The sequence below is a fragment of the Rhinatrema bivittatum genome, chromosome 1, assembly GCF_901001135.1.
Source record: "Rhinatrema bivittatum chromosome 1, aRhiBiv1.1, whole genome shotgun sequence".
Classification (NCBI taxonomy): Eukaryota; Metazoa; Chordata; class Amphibia; order Gymnophiona; family Rhinatrematidae; genus Rhinatrema; species Rhinatrema bivittatum.
In genome coordinates this window covers 284,846,811-284,870,903 of record NC_042615.1, presented here as the reverse complement: position 1 = coordinate 284,870,903, position 24,093 = coordinate 284,846,811, and the positions used below count along the sequence as shown (strand labels likewise).

The window sequence follows — 24,093 nt, the reverse complement described above, 5'->3', positions numbered from 1 at the left end:
TTATTAACGTACGGATCAATAGTTAAACTTTGTATTTTATCCTTGCCTGAATTGGAAGCCAATGAAGAGATTTATTTTTATTTTTTTTATTTGCATGATTTTCTATACCGACATTCGTTTAGTGACATCACATCGGTTCATAATTAACATGAAGGATAGCAACAGTGCTTTACAATTGAAACTGAGATGACAAAATGAAAACTGAAAAATACAATAAAGATAATACAACTAATTAATGATAAATAGCAATAAAATATTTAACTAAAGGGAATAAATATGGAGAGATAGCAACAGTGCTGTACACACAAAACCAAAACAGGTGTGTTATGATCATATGTGCTATGCCCAGTTAATACACGAGCCGCAGAATTCTGCAGCAACTGAGGAGTTCTTAGAATGCCCATAGCATGGAGTTACAGTAATTAAACCCTGAGAATATTAATGTCTGTAAAGCCATATGGAACTCTTCTGGTTCTAATAAAGGTTTCAGGCATCTTAACCTTCATAACTTGTGTGGGAAATATGCGCTTGCCAGCAAGCCATTTCATCAGGTTTAAACACTAACTTCCCTTCTCCCTGACCTTTGCCTGAATAAAAGCATCACTTGTGCTTAAGTCTCTGCCAAGGAGAGGATACCTGACTTCATGTATTTCTCTGGCTTATAATTATTCCTGATAGCCTGAAAGTAGGGCTGGGTGTTCCCTAGTCAGAGGCAGGACAAAAGTCAGGAGGTATAGATTTCAGCAGCCAATGAAATGATCCGTGCACACCCCCTGAGCCAAAGCCAATAGTGTAAGGACTCGTCTGTTGCTATGGGAAAGTAGCCAATCATGTAATGATACATCATCTGCCTTTGTATGAATGTACAATAAAAGAGAGCGCCGAAGTGTGCTCCAGTCCTTTTTTGCTGCCTGCGATGAAAGCTGCCTCAAGTGTCTTCTTTGCCTCCATACTCTACAAACTTGAAACAGCCTGATTTAATTAGTTTCCATATGTGTTCCTTCACGGACAATTGAGGGTCCAGTAGCATTGCAAGCTCACATACCCAAGATGAAATGGAAATCTGTTGTCTCCAAAATTCAAACTCTGGAATCTCTCCCTTTTATGGATTTCTGGATAGAATAATGATTTCTGTCTTAGAAATATTCAGTGATAACCTATTAGAATACATCCAATTCTGTTTAGCATCAAGATATATTTTCAGATATTTTGAATGTGGAGGACAGTGAATTATTTATTGGGATGAAAAATTGTATGTCTGCATAAATACGAAAATTCAAACCCAGACCTGCTAAGAGTCTGCAGAGGTATCAAATAGATATTAAATAACATTGCAGAGATTGTCAACCCTTGTGTTAACCCAGTCTTGATCTCAAACCAGTTAGATGCATTATTCCCAATATGAATATGTTGCAATCTGTTGCTCAGACAGGCACTGTACCACTTGAAGACTACACCAGTAATACCCAGTTTTTCGATTCCTTAATATTACATGGTCTATAGTATCAAAGACAGCTAAGAGATCTAGAAGTACTAACATGCATTTCTGACCACCATTAAACCAGTGCCAAACTGTATCAAACATTGATAACAGCAGTCTTTCAGTGCTGCAGATCCTTCTGAAGCCAAATTGATTTGGAAATAGCAGTGAATTCTCCAAGTAATCAGGCACCATATGAGAGGCAAAGCAGCACCAATAATGGCAAGACCACCTGAAGACATCATGAAAGAAGCAAAGCAGCTCCATCAGTGGGAAGAACACGCCAGAGCATTAAGAGAGAAGCATAGGGCACCATTAACAGTTACATGAATACCCCAAGGCATCATGAGAGGGGCAAAGGACACCATAAAAAATGGCAAGAACACGCCAAGACCATTAAAAGAAGAGCAAAGGTTAGCAACAACAGTGACATGAACACCCAAGGCACTAAGAGGTCTGAAGTGAGAGAAAATATGAATTAATTACATTTCTCTCTCAGGCTAATTTTAAAATGAATGTGCGTGCGCCCATATACGCAAAAATGTTTGCACTTGCGTGTGTATGTTTTAAAATATACCAACTGCATATAGAAACATAGAAACATAGAAATGACTGCAGAAGAAGACCAAACGGCCCATCCAGTCTGCCCAGCAGGTTTCATGTAAGTATGCTCCTAGTTTGAAGAGAATACTCAAGCACAGTTAGTGCACGTGACTTCCATGGGACTTTGTCGGCTTTTCCATGCGTATGTAGGCAGATTTTAAAAATGCTCGCGCAAGGGACAACTCCGTTTTTCCAATTAGTCCACCAGTTTGCCCAGTTAATTTCGAGGTCTTCCAGACCCCTCTGGTACTTCATCCTGCACGGCCCCCAGTTGTCCCTGACCCCTCACCCTGTCCCGACAGAATGTTGGGAATTATTAGGAAGGGAATGGTGAATAAAACGGAAAATGTCATAATGCCTCTGTATCGCTCCATGGTGAGACCACACCTTGAGTACTGTGTACAATTCTGGTAGCTGCATCTCAAAAAAGATATAGTTGCGATGGAGAAGGTACAGAGAAAGGCGACCAAAATGATAAAGGGAATGGAACAGCTCCCCTATGAGGAAAGACTAAAGAGGTTAGGACTTTTCAGCTTGGAGAAGAGACGGCTGAGGGGGGATATGATAGAGGTGTTTAAAATCATGAGAGGTCTAGAACGGGTTAATGTGAATCAGTTATTTACTCTTTCGGATAATTGAAAGACTAGGGGGCACTCCATGAAATTAGCATGTGGCACATTTAAAACTAATCAGAGAAAGTTCTTTTTCACTCAACGCACAATTAAACTCTGGAATTTGTTGCCAGAAGATGTGATTAGTGCAGTTAGTATAGCTGTGTTTAAAAAAGGATTGGATAAGTTCTTGGAGGAGAAGTCCATTACCTGCTATTAATTAAGTTGACTTATATAATAACCACCGCTGTTACTAGCAATGGTAACATGGAATAGACTTAGTTTTTGGATACTTGCCAGGTTCTTATGGCCTGGATTGGCCACTGTTGGAAACAAGATGCTGGGCTTGATGTACCCTTGGACTGACCCAGTATGGCATGTTCTTAAAAGGAAGAGATACACTTAAAAACATAAGAACATAATTTTTCCAGGCAGAGTTAGACCAAAGGTCCATCAAGCTCAGCATCCTGTTTTCAACAGTGGCCATTCTAGTCACAAGTACCTGGCAGGATTCCTAAGTTCACAGATTCCTTGCTGCTTATCCCAGGGGCAAGCAGTGAATTTCCCCAAGTCCATCTTTAATAATGGTTTATGGACTTTTCTTCCAGGAACTTGTCCAAACCTTTTTAAAACCCAGCTACACTAACAGCTTTCACCAAATCCTTTCCTAATAATTCCTATCCTTCTATTTGCTTTCTTAACCACTGCCACACACAGGGCAGAGGATTAAAACATATTGGGGTAGATTTTATAACATGCACGTGTGGCCTACAATTGCGCACGCTAGCTGGCGTGCGCACATGTACGCTTGATTTTATAACATGCGCACGCATGTTATAAAATCCAGGGTTGGCGCGCACAAGGGGGTGCACAATTGTGCACCTTGCACACGCCGAGCCCGCTCCGAGCCGCACTGCCTTCCCCTGTTCCCTCCCACCCCACCTTCCCTTCCCTTCGCCCTCCCCCCCCCCAACCTTTGATTATTATTATTTTTTTATTTCAAAACTTACTTCAGCTAACTGCCGGCGCACACTCCCCGGCCCAGCGGCCGTGCAGCGGCTTCTGGCCACGCCACTGCCCCTTTTGTAAAGCCTCTGGACTTACATGCGTCACCGGGCCTTTTGAAAATCCGGCCCACTATCCCCAATGACACCTAGATCATTTCCTGGGTTATCAGAGCCGTGGCTAGCCTATGGCTGATATGGCCTCGGCCATTGGCACCAACCATGAAAAGCACCATCACTTTCAAAATTTGATAGACAATCTGCTGGCCTCCCTTCTACCAATAGAGGCTTGGACTCTGTGTTGCGTGTCCCAGTCGCGCTAAGGCCGTGCCCAGGCCTGCTCACCTTGTTCCCGGCTGCACCCCCGGCTCAGGGCAGCGGTGTCCCCAGCTATGTCCAGCGCTTCAGCGTCCCAGGCCTCGCTCCTCGCCCCACGCAGGGGCTTGGCCTCCTCCGCTGCCTCGCCTCTGCCCCTAGGTGCACGTGCCAATGGATTGCCTGGCCCTTTAAAGGCCAAGGGCAGGAAACTCCTCAACGGCGCGTCCCGATGATGTTACCTAATCTCAATATTTAAGCGAGGTCCTGCTTCTCAGTCCCTTGCCTTGGCAATCGGGTCATCACCTCTGTGTGAGCTAGTTTGCCGTCCTCGTTCCTGTGCTTGTTCCAGTGTTCCTTGTTCCTGGGCTTGCTCCAGTGTTCCTGCGTTCCTTGTTCCTGTGTTCCTGCCTTGCTCCTGTGTTCCAGTGTCTGTTCCTGCGTTCCTGAGTCCTGTTCCTTGTCTTACTACCCAGGTAGTACCTTCTCGGATTGATACACGGTACTGACCTCGGCTTGTCTTGACCACGCTCGGACTGATTCTTGGAACTGACCTCTGCTCACCTTTGACTATGCTCGGATTGACACCTGGAACTGACCCTTGCTTTGGCTGACCATTCTCGGACAGATACCCTGGCTCTGACCTTTGCGCTCCATTCGGACACTCTCTTTGCTCCTCCTGTGATCACCAGGTCCGCCTGCCTCAACACCACTTGCGGCCTCCTTTGAGCTGGACCACTAGGTGCTGCCTATCCTACCCGGAGGACCTTCAGTTCCTGTCTTGTTCCAGTGGTCTCTGGTACCCTCAGTTCCGGTCTAGCTCGCCTGTTCGCTGACAGCCGCGTACCTCTCCTCTTGGTGGGCACACCTCTCCGTCATCTCTCCGGGAGACTCCCAGAGGCCCACCTAAGACCAGGCGGTCTGGGAAATCAAGGACTCAACCTGCGGAACTCCTGGATTGTTATTGAAGTTCCTGTCAGCCTCTATCTCCTTGTGTGCTCCGCCTCCTGGTGGCAGGCGCCCTCTGGGATCCCTCAGAGGGCCGTACCAATCCTGCACCAGGCCAAGGGTCCACCTCCAGCGCAACACTCTGAAGAGCTCAGCTGCCAGAGGGGAGAAGAGCTGCTGCACCAGCTTCTGGAGTCTGCATAAAATATTGCTTTTACAATGGAAAAAAATGGCAGAGGATATAGAGTGGGGATTTATTTTGGTAAAAGGCCAACTATGTGGTAGGACCATCATTCTAGTGTCAGTGTATGCCCCAAACCAATATGATCATTCTTTTTTTGTTAACTCAAATATCAGAGTTAGGATCAGCACCTCTTGTGGTAGGGGGTGACTTAAACTGTGTAGCAGATCCAAATTTGGACAAAAATATGGAAACTAAGTTACAAGTATTATGGCAAGATAAAGGGGTGTCCTTTTTATGCAACACTTTGAGGTTAATAAATATTTGGAGAGTGCTTCATCTGACAGAGCGAGATATACTCATTATGGAAGAGTACACCACTCAAAATCTAGAATAGACTACATTCTAATTTCTGAAGAAGTTTTTCAGCACGTTCAGAGCTCTTCTATTCATTCACTCATAATCCCAGACCATTGCCCAGTATTATGTGCCTTTGAAAAGAAAGTGGGACAGAGGTACCTTAACAGTTGACAGATGCCAAAGTGGTTAAGTTGTTTGTAAGTTGTTTAAGTTGTTTTTAGAAAGCAAATGGAAGCAATCTGAGCTGCCAATGCTCAGTATACAGATGACCCAATTTTGTATAGGGGAAACCTCCAAGGCAGTTATAGGAGGAAAAATTATTAGTTATATAGTGGCCAAGGAAAGGAAATTGAAAAAAATATATTAGATTTAGAAAAGCACTGCCAGAAACTAGATTTCTATTAAAGACAGTTAAACAATTCTCATACAAAGGAATGGAAAATAAAATTCTGGGCTGCATAAAAATTATTAAATGATCTGTTGCATCAAGCAGCCATTAACTCGCTTTCATTAGTAAATTGGAAGCATTAGATGTGTGTGTGTCTGGGGGGGGCAGTTACAAAGAAATTGAGAAGATTTTTTCATTACAATGGGCAGATGGAACTCTCAAATATTTGGGAATAAGGGTTCATAGTAATCCTGGAGAATGGTATTACTATGATATCCCTCCTTTAATAATGGAATTCAGGAAGAAATTGAATAATTGGATGCAGTTTCCTGTATCTTTATCTGGCTTCATAGCTTTAGTGAAAATGATACTTATTCCAAAAATGTTATATATATTAAAGATGGTTCCTTTCATGTTTCTTAATAAAGATATCAAAGTAATGGATAAAATATGCTCTTATTTCTTTTGGAGAACTGGTAGAGTGTGGCTGCCCATTTTGAGATTAATGATTGCACAGACAGAGGGAGGATTGGGATTTTCAGTTCTTAGAATATATAATATAGCCTGTGTATTGAGAAGCTTGAAGGAGTGACTGATGGGGCATTCCAATAGTTTCACATATGGAGCAGAGGAGAGGTTTCTAGTGCCCTTAAGTTTGCAATATATTTTACAGGCTAGTTCTGATAATCTCTCAGTGTTTCTATTAAAGTCCACGATTTTCCAAACAATTAGGAAAGGATGGAGATACATACGAACGTTTTGGAAATTGCCATGGCAAAAGCCTTAGGGGCAGATTTTCAAAGCCCTGTGCGTGTAAATCTGGTTGGATTTACGCGCACAGGGGGGTTACGCGTGCCGAGCCTATTTTGCATAGACCCGGCAATGCGCGCAAGCCGCAGGACATGCGTATGTCCCCGGGTTTTGAAAAAGGGGCAGGGGCGTGGTCAGGGGTGGTCCGGGGGTGGGACCAAGGCCTCCGGCACAGCAGCTGTGGCGGGGGATTGCGCGCCAGCAGCTGGCGGGTGCGCGCAAGTTACGCCTGCCATAGGCAGGCTTAAATAGCAAAATAAAGGGGGGGGATTTAGGTAGGGCTGGGGGCGGGTTAGATAGGGGAAGGGAGGGGGAAGGTGAGGGGGAGCGGAAGGAAAGTTCCCTCCGAGGCCGCTTGAAGGAGTGACTGATGGGGCGTTCCGATTTTGGAGCGGCCTTGGAGGGAATGGGGAACTCCATCGGGGCTCCCCTAGGGCTTGGTGTGCGCAAGGTGCACAAGTGTGCACACCCTTGTGCACGCCGACACTGGATTTTATAACATGCACACAGCTGCGCGCGCATGTTATAAAATCAGGTGCAGATTTGTGCACGCCGGGTTGCGCGCACAAATCTACGCCCGCGCGTATCTACTAAAATCTGGCCCTTATTGTCTTCCTCTTATTTATTTATTTATTTAACATTTTTTATATACCGAAATTCTAGCAACAATGTTGCTAATCATTTCGGTTTACATATAACATTGGAGTGACTTAACATGCGAGTCTTACATGGAACAGGAAAATGAACTTGGAGACAATTGAATAAATACTAATAACAAATAACATTAAAACAACAACTTGTAGGGAATTAAACAACTTGTAGGGAATTAAAACAATTCTCTTGTAGGGAATCCCCAATTTGCACCAGGGAATATGTGTAGAACGTTCCAACTGCTAAAGACACGAGGGTTTAATAGTATACAATCTTTTATTGATAAATGTACAGAAGAAATACATCCAATGGAATACTGTATTATGCATGTGCACTTTCCAGACAAGGATAGATTTGCATATATGCAGTCATGAAGCTATATTTTAAGTATGTGTGCCCCAGGTAAAGGGACTTATATTAATGGTCTATTCCAGCGATTTATTAGAGTTGCTGGCAAAGAATAGTACATCTGTGGCCACAATGTATACATTCTTGCATGACAATTCTCAATATAATGTACTTCGTGTTAGCCGAGGTAAGGTCAAGAGACTTGCAATGTGAATTGGTTGAAGAGGACATATGTGCTGTGCTTGCTGCACCTTAATACAGAAAGCTGCTGTTAGTATGGCACTAAGGGAAATTAATTTCACAATACTTAACAGGATAATATTTTGGCCAAGTAAGGCCTCAGACTTATGCGTAAAATGTCTATAAGCTGGCGCCACCCTTATGTATTGCTTGTGGGAATGTATCCAGATTCAATTATTTTGACAAAGTATTTTATCATTTTTATAGCTATAATTTCAGATACTTTTCCAAGGACTGAAGTTTTCTGTATTGTGGGCCATACTGGGAATTTAGGATCAGTAAAAAAAAAAAGATATAAAACTTTTATTAGAGAAATGATGTCTGCAAACTTTGAAATGAATTTTGATGAACTGGCTGGCTATGAAGGGTCCAGAAATATCATACTGGAGAGCTGCTATGTGGATCTTTATTTGCTGGAGCGTAAAACAATTGATTCAGATTCTTCTAAAGCGCAAAGTTTCTTTCACCTTGTCTGGAAAGATTTCTTGGTCACAGTGCCCTAGGATACAAGAGGAAAAATTGGTTAATGCCATAGAAGGAGTGATTATTCTTAAGTGGATTATGTCTTAAGGGTAGATAGATGGGGGTAATAAAAGCTGTATTATGGTGCTAATTCAGGTATAACTTGGTTGAGAGAGAGCACCCTGTTTGTTATTGTTAAATAATATGTGTTAGATTGAGGATACCAATGATACACGGCTACATCCTTTGGTATGTTTATAGGTAAGATTGTAATTGTGAAATGCCACACCCAGAAGCCAGAGGAGGGGGGAGGGGTCATTGAATAATGTCTGCAAATGCTTGTTGCTATAATGAATATGTAAAAGCCAATAAAAATATTTTAAAAAACAAATCAATGAGTTACACTGTCATTCACTGGTGTATTGATGTTAATACTTGGAGTGGCGGTGATGGATTTGAACCCGAGCTCCAGGTTTTACTTTTCAATGCTCCGAGCACAAAGGTACGATGAGAATTCTATCATGGGTACCTGGATCTTACATCAATGACTTTTTTCTGGCCTAACTACTGCAAAAGTTGATTTTGATAGAAGAACCAGATAGTTTGAATAATCACAAGCTTAATGAAGCAAGGCGGGTTAACTAAAATCTGTCTTCTAGCAGCCTGAAAACCCTTCGTTTTCACCTTCTCTCTGAACAGGGCACTCGCAGCAGCCATGAAAATCCTTTGGACCAAACTCCTCGCAGCCCTGTGCAGTGTTTGGGTCTCGGTAGGTTCTGCTCAGCAGACCACTCCATCCCCAACAGGGCAAACGCAGGGCAGCAAGCTGAAGTTCCGACTGGCGGGATACCCCCGAAAACACAATGAGGGGCGGATCGAGGTATTCTACAATGAGGAGTGGGGTACCGTCTGCGATGATGATTTCACCCTGGAGAATGCTAATGTGCTCTGCCGCCACCTCGGCTTTGTGTCCGCCACCGGCTGGACGCACAGTGCCAAGTACGGCAAAGGAGTGGGTAAGACCTAACTGTGATATACTACAGTAAAATTCTGAATTGTGTACACTGCAATTTAGTGCTAACATTAGCCGTTCAGAATCTTAATTCATGAACCATTTTGACATGGTAGCTGAGATTCACCATTGACGCGTTCAGCCCCACACGGTCTTGTTCCATTGCCTGGGGAGAATCAGGTTTTCTTCGGTTGAGGCTCTGATTAACTCTTAAACTTCAATACTTTACATTCTGCCTCCGCTCCCCACCCCTACCCCTATTCATTTATGGGCGGATTTTAAATGCCCTGCTCGCGTAAATCCAGCCGGATTTATGCAAGCAGGGCCCTCGTGCGCCGGCGCGCCTATTTTGCATAGGCCGCCGGCGCGTGCAGAGCCCTGGGATGCGCGTAAGTCCCGGGGCTTTTTAAAGGGGGCGTGTCGGGGGCATGTCGGGGGCGTGGCCAAATGACGCGGCGTTTCGGGGGCGTGACGCGGCGTTTGGGGGCGGGCCCGGGGGCGTGGTTTCGGCCCGGGGGCGTTCCGGGGGCATGACCACGCCCTCCGGAACAGCCCCCGGTCGGGTCTTGGCGCGCCAGCAGCCCGCTGGTGTGCGCGGATTTACGTCTGTCTCCGGCAGGCGTAAATCCATGGATAAAGGTAGGGGGGGTTTAGATAGGGCCAGGGGGGTGGATTAGGTAGGGGAAGGGAGGGGAAGGTGAGGGGAGGGCGAAAGAAAGTTCCCTCCGAGGCCGCTCCGATTTCGGAGAGGCCTCGGAGGGAACAGAGGCAGGCTGTGCGGCTCGGCGCGCGCAGGCTGCCCAAAATCGGCAGCTTTGTGCGCGCTGATCCCGGATTTTATAAGATACGCACGGCTACGCGCGTATCTTATAAAATCCAGCGTACTTTTGTTCGCGCCTGGTGCACCAACAAAAGTACGCGATCACGCTATTTTTTAAAATGTACCCCTTAGTTTGATGATGTTTCTGACTGAAAGATTCAAATTTTAGCCTTCATTTACAGCTACCTGGTGGGGAAGAGTTCTTTTCTTTTATCTGCAATCTCATCTCACGCTGCCCAGACCATTGCAGTGACCGTCCTTGACCAGGGGAAACAGACCGCACTTCCTTCCAGACCCTAAATCCGGTCATTAGGTGTCACCATCGAGCAACAGCTGGGACTTCCCTCCCGTATCCCAGAGGCTGTGAACACTGCCTCTCAGCATCTCCAGCTGCAGGTGACCCAGGCAGCAGAAACCACATCTGAGAATAGGAAAGCCAGAACTCTCCACGTGACAGTGCACAGCGCTGATGCCAAGTCACTGGGCCCAGCTCACCAGGCATACTCTTCAGAGCTGCAGGGTAGATTCGGGGCATGGCTCCGTTTTAAAACACCGCACTCTTTCTGTCTGCAGGAAAGGTCTGGTTAGATAACGTTAATTGTGGTGGCAATGAAAAGAGCATCGAGGACTGCAAGTCACGTGGCTGGGGGAACAGCGACTGCACGCACGAGGAGGACGCCGGTGTCATCTGCAAGGACGAGAGGATCAAAGGCTTCGTGGACTCAAACACCATTGAGGTAAATAAAAGTAATATAAGCACATGGGATAGAAACAGACTGAAAACCTGGCTGACCTAACCAGAGACATATTATTCTCTTTCAGACTCTATAAAACTAAAAAAATATTGTATTAAACCCTAAGAGAACCATATTCAAAGCCATTTGTCTGGCTAAACCTGGATTTATCTAAATATATCAATGCCACATGCACAGTGTTAAATAATCAAAAAAATCAAAAAGGAACCAAAAAGGTTCACTCACTGTGAAAAACGTTTGTGTGTATACTATTGCAGAGTTTTTGTTGTTTTTAAATATTTTTTTAATTTTTATGCACCTACACAAACTGTGGAATTCTCTTTATTGAATATAATAAGAACAACATTTTTTGTAGAGGGGTTGGAAGGGTCTCATATAATCGTGTAGGCAACCCTGCCTCATTTGGCATGTTATAATCATAGAACTGCTAATCTATGATTATAACATGCCAAATGAGGCAGGGTTGCCTACACGATTATATGAGACTCTTCCAACCCCTCTACAAAAAATGTTGTTCTTATTATATTCAATAAAGAGAATTCCACAGTTTGTGTAGGTGCATAAAAATTAAAAAAAAATATTTAAAAACAACAAAAACTCTGCAATAGCATACACACAAATGTTTTTCACAGTGAGTAAACCTGGACTTAGCCAGAGAAAGGATGGGATTTGAAAATTTCCACTGGCTGACCCTCATCTCAGTTATCTAGCTAAGTAGTTAGTTGGATAAACCATAGCCAGATAACTCAAAGGAGTTTTGAGGCATTCAGGGGCAGACTTCGGATGGGCAGATAAGTTATCTGGCGATCTCTGATATTCAGACTTTTCCAGATAACTTACCCAATTGTTCCATAGAGCAGCCCTAAAGCCAGCTAACTTGAAGATAATCGGGTATATTCAATGGTGCAGCTGCAACCACTGAGTATCTCACCCAAAATTAGCCGGCTAAATTTATCCATCTAACTTTGCTGGCCAGACAGTGGCTGAAAATGGACCCTGTGGAGGATCGTATTTGAAGAGCTGGTGAGTGGTTATCTGGAAAACAGTATCCAGCTATTCAGCGGGACTTAACTGTTGGCCAGCCTTTTTTCCAACCAGACTAACTTGCATCACTTTAGTCAGACAGCAATGGCCAGCTAATGCTTTACCATGCCTCGGGATCACATCTTTATATGTCTGCACAAAATTTACCCATTCAGCAGGGGGAGGGGAAGTAATTTAAATCCCAAAAATATGCCTGGCTAATTCCCAAAGTTAGCAGAATAAATCTTTTGAATATGGACCTCTAAATCTCAGTGGACCGGGCACATCAGTTAAGAAGCAGCAGATAAATATTTTGCTGTCTGGATTCAAACTGTAATTAAATCCACTTCTTACAAGCACATTTTTATTTTTTTGCTGAAAATTGGACCTTCAATAAAAAACAGCAAAATTATTTATAACAGCAGAAAAAAAGCCATCTAAGTTATTTGTTTAAGATGAGTTGACCATATAGCATCTAGGCAAAATGAAAAGAGAACTACATCTCCCTGCATGCAATGGGGTAAAAGCAGGAACGGCTCAGTTTGCACCTTTTGATGTGGAACTGTGATCATTCTAGGGCGGTGCTTGCATATAAGAATATACTTTAATAGATGAGAGAGAGGGAAGAAAACAAAGACAGAGGAAGGATTAGGAAACTAAAATAAAGAAAGGATAGTTGCAAGCCTCGCGCACTGCCATTCAGAGGACCTGGGTTTGATTCCCAGGCTGGCTTCTGCTCCTGGGAAGATACTGGGGAGGCAGCAGTGGTCACAGTCACTAGAAGAAGAGGAGAGCAGAGGGAGTTTGAGTTCATGATGCAGTGGTGACAACTAGTGGCTGGATTTTGGACCTATGATTGAAGGATGCTGGCGTTAGACCTGGAGTTTGGCCCCTGGCTATGAATTGTCAGTACAGTGACTGGGGGTGCTATTTGAGTTGGGAGAGGGGGATATTGCCTTAAAGGCAAATTTTAAAAACCCTATGCGCGGCAAATCTGGGAGAAATGCACGTGACTAGGACGCATGCGGGCCATGCAGATTTTAAGAAGCCCGTGGCCACGTGCATATCTCCTGGTACACGGATAAAAAAAGGTTTGGCGAAAAAGGGGCGGGATCTGGGAGGGGTGTGGGTGGGCCGGGCCTGCACCCATGAAGTCAGTTACGCGCACTAGCACGCACTGGGATCCCACGACCGCATAACTTGCTTCTGCTATGGACAGCGTGGAAGTAGTTAAATTTAAAAAAAAAGGATTGTCAGCGGGGTTTTAGTGGTTGGAGCTAGTAGGATAAAAGGGAGGCAAGTTAGGTAGGGGATTTAGGAAGTCTGCTCCTTTACTGGGGCAAACTGGTAGGGAACTGGGAAATAAGTCTATTGCGTCGCCGTGCATACCTACTAAAATCCCCCCATTATACACTCGAGATGGGATTTGTGCGGACATATGGGGGTCGATATAAAATCGTGCGTGCATGTGCACATGGATAACCGATTTTGTAACGTGCACACATAAATGCGCATACCTTATAAAATTAGCACGTCCATGTGCGCGTGCCAGCAAACACACACACATTTGCGCACGTGCGTCAGTTTGAAAGTTACCGTCTTAGGTAACTGTGAGGGAACATTGATGAGTAGTTAAATCTCAAGCGGAATGTGATGTATTGCAGGAGGACCTTGTGAGACTGGAAGATTGGGTTTCCAAATGGCAGAAGAAATTTAACATGGGGATGCATATAGGGAAAAATAAATATATGGGGGTGCATATAGGGAAAAATAAATATATGGGGGTGCATATAGGGAAAAATAACACTTGCTGTAGTTAACAATGTTAGTTTCTATCTTAGGAGTTACCACACAGGAAAGAGATCTAAGCTTCATAGTGGATAACACATTGAATCGTCAGCCCAGTGTGCTGTGGCAATCAGAAAAAGAATGTTAGGAATTCTTAGGAAGGGAATGGCAAATAAAACGGAGGATGTCATAATGCCTCTGTATCGTTCCATGGTGAGACCGCATCTTGAATACTATGTACAATTCTGGTCACCACATCTCAGAAAGGATATAACTGCACTGGAGAAAGTACAGAGAAGGGCAACCAAAATGATAAGGGGCATGGAACGGCTGCCCTATGAGGAAAGGCTAAAGAGGTTAGGGCTGTTCAGTTTGGAGAAGAGACGACTGAGGGGGGATATGATAGAAGTCTACAAAATCATGAAAGGACTTGAACAAGTTAATGTAATTCAGTTATTTACTTTCTCAGATAATAGGACCAGGGGGCACTCCTTGAAGTTAGCAAGTAGCTCATTTAAAACAAATCGAAGAAAATTCTTTTTTTACTCAGTACACAGTTAAGCTCTGGAATTCATTGCCAGAGGATGTGGTTACAGCAGTTAGTGTAACTGGGTTTATAAAAGGTTTGGATAAATTCCTAAAGGAAAAATCCATAAAGTGCTATTATGGTAATTAATAAGCAATAGTAGCTTGTGATCTATCTAATGTTTGGGTACTTGTGACTTGGATTGGCCTCTGTTGGAAACAGGATGCTGGGCTTGATGGACCCTTCGTCTGACCCAGTATGGCAATTTCTTATGTTCTTTTGCTGAAGCCCAGCAGTGGCTTGTTCCAATTGAGGAGGAAGCTCAAAACAGCAGGAAAGAACTGTAGGATCATCCCCCCCCAAAAAAGAACCAATCAAATGGCTTTGGAGTTTTATGATGGAGATTTGCTTCCCAGCTCAGTGTAATCTCCCTTCAGACTGACTGGTTGGGGAGTTGCTTAAGTACTTCTCAGAACTTATGGAGGAGAGTAAGACTCCTACAGTCATACCTAATGAAGATCCCTGCTTAGAATGTAAGATAATGTGGGTAATAAATGCATTGAAATTAAATTAAAGCACTGGAACTCGCTCTCGTAGGAGCAGAGGTTGCCCTACGTGCAGTGCTTGATATGGGAGGACATAGGAAGAAACACTAGAGACTATGCCTTGTGACTTCCTGACGGGAACTGAATGGAGTGGTGTAAGGGAGAAGGCACAACAGAGAGGGATAAAGAGGAAAGAAGGAAGACTGAAAACTGGAGGGTGATAGCATAAAAACAAACTTTCCAACATTTAAAACCGCTCATGGCTGACAATTTCTGTGGAAAGAGATCCTTCGAAATGAATTGGCCTAGATATTCTTTCCAGCTGCTCAGAGCATTGATACAAGGCCATAGATTTTAAGGGATTTTTTTGTTTCTTTTACAAAGGGCATCAGTGGAGAGAGATGCAGAGAGATAGCAGGATTGTTGCCCCTCAATGAATTTGCAGATTCGAGACTAGCTATATTATTTCACCTTTTTTTCGGTAGAAAGGAGTGGCCTTGTGGTTAGAACAATGGGCTGAACACCAGCTGGGACTTCCCACTGGTCCCAGTGGGAGAAGTGGGGTTTCAATGGGAAATCTTGTGACCTTAGGCAAACTGATTCTGCTCTCATTGCCTCAGGTATTCACTTAGGGGAAGATTTAAAAAAAAAAAAAAAATACGCGCATACCCCTTTGAAAATCTGCCCCTTAGATTTTAAGATTTTGGGGACAAATGTTGTAAATCATTTTGAGCTAAAAGAGGAACAGCAGCCTAGAAATACAAAATGTATTATTATTATTATTATTACTATTATGCTAGTTATAAACTACAGTTTTGCTCCTTACAGACAGAACAGAGCCAGTTGGAGGAGGTGAGACTGAGACCTGTGGTGGCCAGTGCCAAGAAGCGTTTGCCCATTACTGAGGGCATTTTGGAAGTCCGCTACAAAGACAGCTGGGCACAGATCTGTGACGAGGGGTGGAATCACAAAAACAGTCATGTGGTGTGCGGCATGCTGGGATTTCCAATGGAGAAGAAAGTCAACAAGAATTTTTACAAGTAAGAGACAGGGTGGGGGAAAGAGGGAAGGATAGGAGGATGTTGGGAAATGACTTGAGGTTCGCACTGTGGGATGAGGCATGAGAATGACTGAGAAAACTTTATGATATCCTCAGAACTGAAAAGGGGAGCATGGATAGAGAGCCGAGAGGTTTAGAGGAATGGGTTACATATTATACATTAGTGGACTCATATGTGTGTATGTGCCCAGAAGGGGTGAATAAATACTGTACACAGGACCTCCATTTAACATAAAGAAGCACATCAGCGTAAATGAATCCAACTGTCGGCTAGGATGAAATGCTCCTTCATGGCATAGAGAAGGGGTAGGCAACATCAGTCCTGGAGTGCCACAACCAGGTCTATTTTTCACGACATCCACAATGAATATGCATGAGGTAGAAGGAGGGTAATCGGTAGCGTTATATGGAAAGGATGGCATAGAGTCAAGCAGGGTAAAAGTCCTACAAGAAATAAAATGCACTCAGTACTGTGCAATATTTATGAATAAAAATACGTGACTTTTCAAAGGAAGTTCATGTGTAAATGTAACTACTATTGTAGCAATTTTCAAAAGACTAAGTAAAGTGCACTTTGAGAGTAAATCCTATGGACAATTCAATGGCATATATTGTAGCAATTTTCAAAAGCCCACTTGCTTGAGTTAAGTGGGCTTTTGTTGTATAATTTCTCTGGACTCACAGCTAGGGCAACAAGAACATTTCAAATCCACAAGAGGTTTTCAAATTTAATTTATTTGGCTTCTTGAAAAGTCAAATGATCCTGTGAGATGCAATATAACTGCCCTCTATCTGTAATAACTTGCATCTCCTCCAACACAGGAAGAGAGCCTTCTTTTATAATTAAAACATACAGTATTGCCGAAACTTCCAGAAAGGTGTAACCGCCCACAAACACATGATACTGTTGTCATGACAATCTATCCTGTATAGGAAATGCTTGTGAGGTCATACTCCATTCAATTGTAAAAATCATTCATTTACTAATCTTTCCTGATCCCATCCTCCCATCATCCAAGTTCCTGTATCATACTGGCTTTGATGCACTGTATTCTTCTTGTCTTCTTTTCTTCTTTGTTTATGTAAATAAATTGCAGTCTGGGTTTTGAATAGAGCTAGACTTGGATTCCACTTCTTGGCACCAGGATTCATTCAAAACTATCACCTCACAAGATCTCCTTTTCAAATTGGTTTCAGGTCATTGAAACCAGCATCTGCAAGATAAAAGCTTGCATCCAAGACTCAGTTTCTCTGCATTGTAAAGCAAATGTTGTCATTGATGCCTTCCTGGCCTGTAATTATAGGCTTTGCAGAGCTTACAAGTTTCCCAAATCTTCTGCATCCTTCGAATCTGTGATAGTCAGAAAGTCTCTCAAAGTTCATTCACCTCTGACAGGCCAGTACAGCAGAGGAGTCTGGGTATTCTTGGTTATCTTAATCAGACATATTCTTCATTTCCCTCTATGGGACACCTTTAATGGACAGGTGTCCCATCAATCAGTCTTCGATGCTAAGCCATGACAGAGGAACTTAAAAGTGTAGACTAACCACTAACCTTGGCATTTATCAGGTGTAGTGCATAGGTGTATGTCCCTCTAGATTCCCAATTAATATGAAGGATGCTCCCACAAGCATTCACTAGTTAATCAAAAAATACCATCAAAACTAATTTTCACTAGGTAGCTATTAGCTCTATAATGGAGCTATACAGATACCTGCATTATAAAAAGGACCTACTTCATAATAACATGATCACATATGTTATCTTTCAGAATCAAGTAAGTACATAATAGTGGTATAACATGTAAAGATAAGTACACAGAGAGACTAGTATGAAAGTACTGTGTTTCTCATATAATACTAGGTATACTGGGCAAATCTTTTCAATGAATACTGTTGTTGTGAACAACTACCCAGGATAATATTCATTAAAATGGCAACCAGGGATATAATCAATGCACCTTACCAGAAAAGTAAAGAAACCAATAACATAGAAGAAAACCAAGAATCTATAGAAAAACTCATACTGTGTTGTGCATACATGATGTAAAAGTGTTGCAAAGCATAAGACATATTCTAGTCATATGCTGTAGTGATGGAAGATCAAATACAAAAGCATATGCATGATAGGCAAAGGCATAGCAAAAGTCTGAAACATCATACTAATTCTGTAGGGTATGTATAGTGCTGTCCAGTATTATGACAAACTGTAGCAGTGAAAGCACTCACTGTATGGACTGTCCTAATTCACTTGTGGCAGTCATATGTCCAAGAGATAATACAGCTGTGGATGGCAAGGGTTATAAACCAATTTCAGTCAAGGGGTATTAATTATTAAGGTAGATGATGGCTAATAATACTGCTTCGTCTTCAGATACTTCTAGGGGAAATGGGGCTAATACCCTTCTTAAATGATGGTAAGCCTAAGTATATTTGGGGATCATCATAAAAACAAGTGAAAACTGACTCTGTGAAAAGTCTTTAACCTATTATGTAATCTAAAACAAACTAATGTACTTTGCAGAATTGATAAACCATCAGTGTAAGACTTTACACAGGGAAGGAAGGAATGTCATATAAATAAAAGACAGAAATAAGGAAAATTATATCTTCCCCTTTGGAATCCTAAATAGAAACCCACTAGCTTATAAGTCACAGATAGAGTTTATAGTGAAAGGGCCAAGATAAGAAGAAAAGAACAATGAGCAATTAATATGCCGAAAGATATAGTAATAGAATGTTGCAGATCCCTATAGCAGAGCTCCTCATGTGTAAGGTCTGTATTTGTTTCAAGGAGAACAGTCTCATAATAAGCATCACAGGCTACACTAGTAAGAAATCTTTGTGAAAGAGAGTGAAACAGTCATTAAGTAAAATCTAGTAAATAGTGTCATAAGAAAAGATATTCAAAGAAGGGTTCAGTGAAAACATTAGAATAAGAGATAGAATATTGAGATATTAAAGATCAGCAAAGTGATTATCCTAAGTGCAAGCTGCAAAGCAAAAGAATAGAAATAGCTTATAACTTAGGCTGGTGTGGAAGAGCAATATAAAGAGATCTCCCTCTTGAACCCTGAATTATCATATTTAAATCACAATGAAACACATCACCCTCTATGTGATCAAAGCAGCTTCCATAGATAAGGATAGAAAAACCTAGTACATATACATTTAACTGATTCAGCATATAAGTATTATAAAATCTAAAACTGGAAAATATTACTTAACTTGGAACATACAAACTAATAAAACCAGCATCACCTCAAATAATATTATTAACTTGAACACCTAAGTGCTGACAGAGAATGAAAGAACCTAAATTCTACATAAAGTCATTCCCACAGAACAAAGAAAAACACAAATATCAGGTATAAATTGTAAGCCTTGCAGTCCATATAATAGGTAAGAACGTCTGTGACCAAGACTAATTTCTGCATTCAGTGCGTATATAGTTCTTTTAGTAGGATTCAGTGATGATGTCAAGGCAGAATCTCTTAGCTCCTTAGATTAGATGCATGTGCATGAAGTCAAACCTAAATAAAAGTGCAACAAATCCGATTAAGTAGTAAGAAAATACTTTTATGTCACGTACTCCCTATATTTAATTTGCCAAATAATCCCCACATTATTTCAAAACATCATGCAATGGTCCAGACCACAACCATACATACTCAGACTGTACATTAAAACATATATGTCACAACACTGACCACATAGTACCTGCATTCATTCATTCCTCCTTGTACACATGTAACATAGAACAGACAACATGACAAACTTTTGAGCTCAAAAAGAAAAACGTATTTTAAAATATAAAAGAATTGGATCGATCCACAAAAGAAAACAAAAACTCAAGATGAAAAAATAGAATAGATCTATTAAAAATGAAAAAAGGAATCAAACTGGAATAAACTGATCTTCATCTCCCATAGAACAGAGACAGATGTGCTTTGTGCTTTGGTACCCTGGAAAGAAATCTAATATAAGACAGTTAATATAATGATTAAAATTAAATTTAAAAATGACATTACAGGTTCCTTAAAAGTCAAACTGCTATTATACCTTAATTCAGCAAAAAGCAGTCATAAAGCTACTTTCCTTTCTATGATGGTCCACCCCTAGGAGGCGCTGTCCCCTGTGATAAGAGCTACTTCCTTTTACAAATCTAAATCTTTTCTTTTTTTTTTCTATGCTTGTAAACTCCTAACTCGCCTTCTAAAAGAAAAACTTAAAACAAACAACTTTGCACTTAATTAGAAGTCATTCTATTTCCATCCAATATGCATATGTTCCACAAAGTTCTTACTACCAAATCCTGTAAATACCCTAAATAAAAATACAAATCATTTCCAACAGCACAGACATATCTGCTAGAAGTCTGGAAGTCTGCAAAATAAAAGGATGGCACAGACTAATATGCATTAACCAAAAGTTTTTTTTTTTTTGTTTTTTTTTACTGGCACATAAATAGATAATAGGCATTGCTGCTTAACTCTCTGCTGTTCACCGTCTCACAATCTTACTCCTTTACATACCGTCGAAACCGTCCACAATACAAACGTCCAATACCTGAACTCCCATCAAAACAAGCAACCTAATTTCCTTACTTCTAAAAGTTAGCAGCTACTGAGGTATAATCAAAACTGAGAAATATTTATCATCCTTACTGCTGCATGCCGTCCGTTTATTTCTGACCTGTGTTTAAGTTAAAATAAATCCTATCTGCACACAATTAAATGCAACTGACTTACATCTTTTCTCTACTTTTACCCAAAACAGTCTATATTGCTCAGCACACAGCCTTCTACATATTCCTAAATCTCTTCCCTCCTTAACATTACGTCATCTCTCATCCCTAATATTCACTTTCCCCATACTTTCAACACAAATTTCTGTTTTCACATTAAACAGATCAATCCATTAGTCCCTCTTCTATCACCTGTGCACTCAGTCCTATAACATACTTAAACCTCAAACCTCTCAGCAGAACTCTAAAATCCATTTTAAAAGTGACTCACTCCCAGGATTTTTTTTTTCTTTCTTCTCAAACACATTCCTAAGGGGGGGGTTCACCTCCTCTCCCGCCAAACAACTGTTACACTCAATGAATAGGTTTGTTAAGTGATAAAACACTTAAACAGATCATTTCATTAAAATGGAGTCGCTCTCTTGTAGTATATCTATAGATTGTTTTCCTGTTCTATCTCTCTGCCTATACCCCTGACCAAAGAAAAAACAATACATCCCTCTCCAATGATACATCAAATCTAATTATGAATGGCTTTAAATAAACACAGGTTCATGCTTTCATTCTTACCAAATGAAATAACACACCCTTCACAATAAACTCTCGTTAAGCACACAATTCTAAAAACTTAGATGCAAAATATGAGCATCTCTGCATTAATGGTGGGAATTAAAACCAAAAACTAAGAGGAACAGATAAGTAAAATATGTAAAACTACCTGGGCAAACTGGATGGACGACTTGTGCTCCTTCTGCCAGCATTGCTAAATCCTTGAAGCCAGCCAAGGCTGATGAAAAACAACATAGCACGGAAAGATTCCTTTCTCTGTTTAATGAACTGCAGCAATTAATTCAAATGTCCCTATATACCACACTGCCAGCAGTTCACTAATGTCCAGATTTAAGTTCAACTACAATCACCAAACTTGTCTTATAAGGAACCATTTTACACAAAATCTTAACTTATATAAATAGATGCACACAGACAAAAATAGGCTTCCTTGTTAAAGCTAATCAAAGAAGGAAAAGAAAGAAAGTAACCACATGTAACCTACAACCACCAAACTTTGGGGAATATTCCACGAAACAAAAACTCCTTCTTATACTAATTATAACTTTCAACTTACCAATTGTAACTTATTCCCTCTTTCTCCTTCTGAATCTACAACTGCTCTACTCAGCCGTTCACCAGGTGTAAAGTGAAAGTGAAACTGCTTGAGCCCAAGCCATGCGGTCTGAGGACAAAAGACCCCAGACTGACTAGTGCTGGGTACCCCTCTGTTTTTTCAAACTGTTCAATCTGATTTTAATCAAATCATCAACTCATGTCCTGTCTCCCTAACATATATTAAAGAACATTTTGCAAAAAGTATTCTAAACCCGATGTAACACCCAATCTATATACACTATACAACAAATAAAATAAAATAAAATAAAAACATTGATACTTACAGATTTTTCCTTTTTTTTTTTTTCTTGTTACATACTCACAAAATGGATCCAACTTCATTCCACATCTGCTCTGAACTCATAATTCTCCGGGATAACCTCCCCGCATGGGGGCAACTCAATCTTTGAACGGCAAGCCAAATTTACCCTTCAAGAACCTAGTGCTAGGTTGTCCACCAACCATAACACTACAGCTTTTTAATAATTAATAATTATAATAACAACAGCTATTAGAGTCCTATCTGGGGTGCCAAATGTATAATTTCTCTGGACTCACAGCTAGGGCAACAAGAACATTTCAAATCCACAAGAGGTTTTCAAATTTAATTTATTTGGCTTCTTGAAAAGTCAAATGTTCCTGTGAGATGCAATATAACTGCCCTCTATCTGTAATAACTTGCATCTCCTCCAACACAGGAAGAGAGCCTTCTTTTATAATTAAAACATACAGTATTGCCGAAACTTCCAGAAAGGTGTAACCGCCCACAAACACATGATACTGTTGTCATGACAATCTATCCTGTATAGGAAATGCTTGTGAGGTCATACTCCATTCAATTGTAAAAATCATTCATTTACTAATCTTTCCTGATCCCATCCTCCCATCATCCAAGTTCCTGTATCATACTGGCTTTGATGCACTGTATTCTTCTTGTCTTCTTTTCTTCTTTGTTTATGTAAATAAATTGCAGTCTGGGTTTTGAATAGAGCTAGACTTGGATTCCACTTCTTGGCACCAGGATTCATTCAAAACTATCACCTCACAAGATCTCCTTTTCAAATTGGTTTCAGGTCATTGAAACCAGCATCTGCAAGATAAAAGCTTGCATCCAAGACTCAGTTTCTCTGCATTGTAAAGCAAATGTTGTCATTGATGCCTTCCTGGCCTGTAATTATAGGCTTTGCAGAGCTTACAAGTTTCCCAAATCTTCTGCATCCTTCGAATCTGTGATAGTCAGAAAGTCTCTCAAAGTTCATTCACCTCTGACAGGCCAGTACAGCAGAGGAGTCTGGGTATTCTTGGTTATCTTAATCAGACATATTCTTCATTGTGACAGATAAGAGTATAGCAGTGGGTGTATACTATTGTTCAATTGGCCAAGTTGAAGACATTGCCTATGAAATGCTAGCAGAAATTAGAAAGACAAGTTAGCCATCCAACTCCAAGTTATCCATTTAAATGTTTAGTTCTGAATATTAACCCCAGTCATATTTGCAGAAAGGTGACCATATCGAATGCAGACACTTTTGTATTGTACTGTTGTGAGCAGCACTGGTATTTCCATAGCACACACTTTATTTACCTTGTTCTACAATTTATAATAAAGCTACTGACTGAAGCTGGAAGCAAAAAGAGGCCAATCTGAGAGAAATGCAAAACCAATGATGAGCAAAGAACTAATGTGGTCAATAGTTTTTCTGAGTAGGTAGCCACATGACTACTCAGCATCAAGTGCATTTCTGCTGGTCCTCACATTGTTATATGTATAGGATAATTAGCCACCTATAAGTCCACAACTATTCACCATATTTATTTCTAAAACATCATTGCCTCATTACTCTCAGCATGCTCCTTGTATAGTTTATTCCCAGGGCAGTATACCCCCTATGCTGTTAGTTACAAAGTGCTCTATGTCCTACTATTCTTAGGGTGCTCCTTATGCAGTTATTTCTGTGATGCTCCATGTTCTATTATTTCCAGGGTGCTCTTAGTGTTATTTCTGGGGATTTTCAGTACTGTTGCATTTCTGGTGCTGTTAATCTCAGGGTGCTGTTAATCTGTGTCATGTGTTTAAAATCTGAGGGGTTTTATTGTTTTCAGTTTCTGACCTTTTTTTTTTTTTTTTTAAATTTTCTGCATTGGATGATATATACCAGTTTAGAAGAGAAGTATGAACATGAACCTTTTATGCTGAATGCCTACCCCATATGAATAACTATAGGGACCCGGGACATGTGCTGGCACAA

At 41.3% G+C, this 24,093-nt stretch overlaps 1 protein-coding gene across 3 annotated transcripts in view; it reads left to right on the top strand.

Moving 5' to 3' along the window:
* The window catches only part of LOXL3 (lysyl oxidase like 3), a 180,102-nt gene that overhangs the window by 51,482 nt on the left and 104,527 nt on the right, over positions 1–24,093 (top strand). For all 3 annotated transcript variants that reach the window (XM_029595924.1, XM_029595915.1, XM_029595906.1), the window contains exons 2-4: positions 9,101–9,417; positions 10,807–10,970; positions 15,699–15,910. In XM_029595924.1, coding sequence (XP_029451784.1) covers positions 9,117–9,417; positions 10,807–10,970; positions 15,699–15,910 — 677 coding nt within the window. In that variant the 5' untranslated portion in view covers positions 9,101–9,116. The remainder of the gene's footprint in view (positions 1–9,100; positions 9,418–10,806; positions 10,971–15,698; positions 15,911–24,093) is intronic.